Source organism: Mastomys coucha, unplaced genomic scaffold, assembly GCF_008632895.1.
Source record: "Mastomys coucha isolate ucsf_1 unplaced genomic scaffold, UCSF_Mcou_1 pScaffold23, whole genome shotgun sequence".
Taxonomy (NCBI): domain Eukaryota; kingdom Metazoa; phylum Chordata; class Mammalia; order Rodentia; family Muridae; genus Mastomys; species Mastomys coucha.
This window is the reverse complement of record NW_022196906.1, coordinates 12,803,373-12,809,741: the sequence shown is the minus strand read 5'-3', so window position 1 is coordinate 12,809,741 and position 6,369 is coordinate 12,803,373. Positions and strand designations below refer to the sequence as shown.

General features: G+C 33.5%; 1 protein-coding gene across 1 annotated transcript; it reads right to left on the bottom strand.

The window, feature by feature from the left end:
* Positions 1-2,226: 2,226 nt before the first annotated feature.
* LOC116072430 (olfactory receptor 7G2-like) lies at positions 2,227-3,230 on the bottom strand. Its single transcript, XM_031343897.1, has one exon. It carries the CDS (start codon positions 3,189-3,191, stop codon positions 2,244-2,246), a length of 948 nt encoding a protein of 315 aa, XP_031199757.1. The 5' UTR covers positions 3,192-3,230; the 3' UTR covers positions 2,227-2,243.
* Between the last annotated feature and the right edge of the window lie 3,139 nt (positions 3,231-6,369).

Below are 6,369 nucleotides of genomic sequence, written 5' to 3'. Positions count from 1 at the left end.
ACAAATGTTTGTCAAAGTCAAACAAGCAATTTTATAACATTATATGTCATAAAATTCATTACATATTCACAAGAATTCTGTGTTAGTTACTTTTCTTCTTACTGTGACTAAATATCTAATGAAAATCATTTGAATGATGGAGATTGTTTGGGGGCTAATTGTTTACATATGGCAGTAGAGGTCTCCTACATCTGCACATTAGCAGGAAAGGGGAGAGAGCAGTGGTCAAAGTGTTTTCCCCTTCCTATTATTTTATTTAGTCTGAGACATAAACCCCTATGATATTATCCTCTACCTTCACGGTGCATCTTCCACACTCAGTTAAAACTCTCACAGTATGCTCTAACAGGCATATCCACAAGTTTATCCTAATGTTTCCAAATTTAATCAAGTTGACAATAAAGCGCATACCTGAGTTGATAGAGTATTACACCCTGCACAAATAGCAATTTTCAATGAATCAATCTTCAGATAACAATAATACCAAATAAAGAAATGTTATTACTTTCTCTTTCATTAACACGCCTCTTACTTTTTTGCATATTCTATACTTTTAAATTATACTAAAATACAGAATATACATTTGAAACCACATTGATAATTTCATCCTCTGCAGGTAGACTTTTTCTCATTTATCATAAAGTCATAATCAGTTCTCATATTAAAAAGGCAAATGTTAGTTGGGATAAGTTTTGACTTTCTTCCAGGAACCAGATTTAGTCTACTGGAAAATAAATTCTAGTATAACCATAAAAACATTATCAGCAGACAGGAGATGGTGTATGCTTCTCTGAATCTGCCATTATCACTATATATAACAGTTGCATTTTCTCCTTAACCTGGAATATGAAAGAAAACACAGTCCAAATATATGTTCACAACATGAGGATAATAGAGCTTTATTCTTTGTCACATAGCATTCTTTAAGTCAGGTATGGTTTTAGTAAAATGTAAAAATGTGCTTCAATGTGTAAGTTCTATTGGAAAGGCAATTTTCTCCAGGGAAGTAACCACTTTTGAATTGTCTATGATCCCGTAAATAGGCTGACACTCATGGAAATTCTTCAGACACATAACTTATTCAATAGCCTTCTTAAAAATATACCTGATGTTTGGAGGATTTGTAAGGGATTTCAGTAAGAAGTGTGGATGGATTTAATAGAAAGATATAGGAAATGGGTATGAGGTGGGAGTGGGTGGGTGGGAGGGGAAGCACCCTCATAGAAGCAGGGAGGATGGGATAGGAGGGTTCTGGAGGGGAAACCTGAAAAAGGAATAACATTTCAAATGTAAGTGTACTAAATATCCCAAAAAAGAAATTCTCAAAAATAATTAAACACCTTAATATGCATTTGATGAAATTCAAATATCTTTTAATCAACCCAAACTATTTTGCTTATCAGGCAATAAAAATGTATCAGTAATAAAGGGAAAGGAGTGACAATTGTAGCCAACAATTTTGCAGCAGTGACCCCTTCACAGATTGCCCATGTCTACTTCTTTCCTTAACAGAAAACCTAATTCTAAGACAGGGATGGGAGTTTCCCATGTCCAAACAACACACACATACATACATACACACACACACACACACACACACACACACACACACACACACACACACAGGAAATATTAAAACTCCTCATAATGACCCCTTCCCTGGGATTGAAAATTAAAAAAAAAAAAAAACTACTTCCAGGTTTCAAACCATGTGTCAATTAATGCTGAAGAAGCGGTTCAGTTCCTAAGAGTATTTGCTGTTTTCCTAGTGGTTATCTTTTTATCACTATGGTTGAGCAGTTTACAACCACCAGAGGTTCTTCCCAAGAGGATCTAAATTGTTCTCCTGGCCTCAGCAGTTATTTGAAAACACACATATGCACATATAAATGTCTATATAAAAGCAAAACTATAGTGTGATAGAGAAATTGTTCAGTTTAAACCAGTGCCTGCTCCAGTAGTCAATCCTAACCTCCTACTTGGCAGCTCTGGATCCAGGGTATCGAACACCCTCTCCTAACCTATATGGGAATTAGGCATATTGATGGCATTCTTTCATACATATAGACAAAACACCCAAACAAAAATAATAAGTATAATTATGTGAAAAGTAAATTTCTGTGTCGATGTTGATATTCAAGGAAGTAAAACCAAATCAAGATAGATAAAAAACCAAGCTGCGTCAGGACAAATCTTATAAATTTGAAGTACACTAGATGTCCAAGCCAAAGGTTCATCACACATCAGAGAAGAGAAGCTGTCCTACCAATTACCTTCTTCAGTGCCTCCTTCATATCCCTATTCCTCATACTATAGATAAAGGGATTCATCATTGGAGGAACTATTGTATACATCACTGAAGCCACAGCAATCTTCTTTGGTGAATCAATTACATTTGAGGTAATGTATACACCAAAACCTGTCCCATAGAACAAGAAAACAACTGACAAATGAGACCCACAGGTGGAAAAGGCTTTGTACTTTCCTTCTAATGATGGCATTTTCAATACAGTAGAAACAATATGAACATAAGAGAAAATTATACCAAACAAAGGAACACCAGCAAAAATAGAAGCTGTAACAAATATCAGGATGTTGTTGATGAGGCTGTCAGAACAGGAAAGCTTCAGGATTTGTGCAATTTCACAGAAGAAGTGGAGGATTTCCAGGTCTGGGCAGAAGGACAAGCGCAGCACCATCAGGCTATGCAGCAGACCATTTACAATACTAATGAATAGAGAGATAAGAACAAGAATAACACAGAAACAGGGCTTCATGAGGACTGTGTACCTTAGAGGATAACAAATGGCTATGTAGCGGTCATAGGCCATCACTCCAAGGAGAAAACACTCAAAGAGGGTGCAAACTGCAACAAAGCACCCCTGGCTGAGGCAGCCAGCAAAAGTGATCCTCTGATCCTGTGTTTGTATATTCACCAACATCTTTGGGACTGTAATGCTGATTAAATACATGTCATTAAAAGCCAGATGGCAAAGAAAGAAATACATGGGGTTGTGGAGGTGGGAGTCACAATTGATGGCCAATATTATAAGAAGATTTCCAAAGATGGTGATCAAATACGTGCATAGAAAAATGCCAAAGATGAAGGGTTGTAGTTCTGTATCATCTGTGAGTCCACGAAGAAGAATATCAAAAACAACTGATTTGTTGTCAACTTCCATGTTACACATGAATCTTACATAAAGGGAGCAAGATATATTATTTAAATACAGGAAACACAAGTAGAATTATAAAATGATATTTGTTAGAAAAGAACCTTATATATGCCTTAGTGTTTCAAACTTAGCCTTTTATTTATATTTTAGAAATGAAATGTGAGAAAATTAGTTTGAAAGCAGCACCATCTAGTTTGTCCTACATAGCTAGGGCTATCTAGTAAATTAATACCCATAGTGAACTTACTTCTACTACCAGTACAAGAATGATTACAAATGCCTGAGTAAATATGAAAAGTCACTGTATTTGAGAAAAAGGTTGTGTTTTTGTTTGTTTGTTTGAATGAAATGGCACCTATCATCACAACAGGATCGCAATTAAGAACAATCCAGATTGAGTTTCAGTAGAAAAGATCATGGTAATGATACAGTCCTAAGTTTATAATGGGAGGACAATTATGTTGAATATTTTCCAATCATTTTATGGATGCTTTTCTGATTCACCATGGTGATAATCTAATATAATAATCCTTCCTTCATTTTTAAAAATTAGTGAAGTATTTATATCTCATCTATTATCCAGAATGATGAAAATATCTCACCTGTATTTTGCAATTGGAAGAAATCTCAGTTAGAAATGCAAACATACTCCAGTAAAGAAGAGGTTGCCAGCTAAAGATGAATTATCTCTGAATTGTGTCCATGATATTTCAGGATTTTGGAAATGCTGTTGAGTAGATCACAAACTGAATGCTTTATATCTTACTCTCAGGAGGCTTGATGAACAAAGTTCCTCATTATACCAACTATGTGACTATTAGTCTAAACCCCTGAGTTTATATCCTTAAAGACCAGTACTACCAATAGAGGAGAGTTTTGAACATTTGATTCTCTGACACTGGAGACAAACTGAACACAAGTGAGTTTCCTTCTACACTTCTTAGTATTGCATACATAAAATATACATCTACTCTTATAACCTTCACACATCCTTGTTAAGGTTCTTTACAAACTAGATGTTCTTTATTTTGTCTATGATATAGTGTAGCTTGGATCCAATTCTATTTTTATGAATATGTTCTGTATATGTGTACAAAATTATAGTTGTTCTAGTTTCCAATTATGATAAAAATTCAAACAAGTTTATCTCCATGTGCACCATCTCTGTTGACTGAATCTTAATTTTTGTTCTCTTTGATGTATAGTTCTTGTTAATCTTTTTTGATCACTGATGATAGTAAAACAGTGTTCATATACTATGACCTCACATATTGAATTTGTGAAACATCATTTTTCCCACAATTGTTTGCAATCACTTTTCTCATTACATAAACCAAAGTGCTTAATTTAGGGTTTGGTTTAGGGTTGTATTCATAATTTTTTTAAATGTTACCTAACTGGTTTCCTATTCTTGTTGTTTGATTTAAAGCTGAGAGTGAAAAAGCATGTGTTTAATACACTTAAACCAAAGAAGTAAATGAGCCTTATAACTCATCTCTACTAGCAGGCCTTCTGGAATGATGGAAAAAAATCAATCAAACATTTGACAGTTCAGTTTGGTTTTATTGAGTTACATTTCTAAGACTAGTGATGTGTCTCCCTCCCATTCCACATCTCTTATCTGTCACATTATACTTTAATTCTTTTGATACCTGTGCCAATGCAATTATTAAAGGCTGAGTCTATTTATTGTCTGATTTATCAAATTTGTATTCTTTGAACCATTCATTCTAGAGCAGTAAACCAAAACAAGCAAGTCATTTCCAGCCTTTATGTGCTAAGCTAGTAATAAGCAGTACATGATTATTCTCTTTTATAATATATTTGATAAAAACACACACATAATCTGCAAGTTTTATGTCCTCATACCTCTCTGTTTTTGTTGACGAACACTACCTGTTATATTAAGTGCATCACACTGAGTAAATAATTTTTTTAACATCAGCTCTTTCATGCATTTTCTTTTTTTTCCTTTTTTTATTAGATATTTTCTTTATTTACATGTAAATTTCTCTTTTCCCAGTTTCCCCTCCACAAAACAAGTAGGTATCAGACTCTATCAGATACGTGATTAAAGACTTTTCCCATTCTGTAGTTTGACAATTTGTTCAAATAATGGTGTCCTTTGCCATATAGAACCTCATCAGGTTCATAAAGTCCCATTTATTAACTGATGATCATACTGCCTGCACTGTCAGTCTTTACCCAGGCCTAATGAGTTTAACAGAATTTCCCACTTTCTTTTCTATAAGATCTACTATATATGGCTTTATGTTGAGGTCTTTTATCCATTTGGAGCTAAATCTGTGAAGGAGAATAAATATGTATCTATTTTAATTCTTCTACATGCAGCCATTCAGTAGGGTCAGCACAATTTGTTGAAGATTCTATTTTTATGCAATGTGTATTTTTAGATTCTTTTTTTAAAAAACGAGGTGTCCATATATATATATTTATGGTCTCATATTTGGGTTTTCAGTTCTATTTCCTTGATCAATGTATCTGCATTATGGCAATATCATATTGTTTTTATTACTGCATCTCTGTAGTACAATTTGACATCTGGAATAATCATACTTCCAGTATGATTTTTACTAAGTATTATTATTATTATTTAGTTTTGCTTCACTTGCGCCAATTTTTACTTGTGTCTTTCCATATGAAACTGAAAATTGTCCTTTCAATTTCTGTGAAGTGTTATGTTAGAATTTTGATGGGGACTGTATTGAACTTGTAGATTGGCCAATTTTACTATATTAGTCATACTAATCTATAAGCATAGAATATTTTTCTTCTTTTTATGTCCTTTTATATTTCTTTCTTCAATGTCTTAAAACTTTTATTATACATGTCTTTCACTTGCATGATATATGATTTGAGACTAATGGGAAAGATAGTGAATCTCTGATTTTTTTCCTCAGTATGAAATATGTATAGAGAAAGGCTGATTATATAACCTCATACTTTTTAAAAAATGTTTGTTAGATGTATACTATTCATAGTAGAGTTTTAGGGTTGTTTATTAAAAGCATACCATTGATAAATATAGTTTGGCTACTTTTTTATTAGTATCTCTTTTAGGTCCTTAAATTGTCTCATCATTATAGCTCTGAATTCTAATACTCCTTTGAAGAAGTATAGGAAGAGTGCACATCTTATCTTGTTCTGAATTTTAGTGGAAATGCTTTGACAT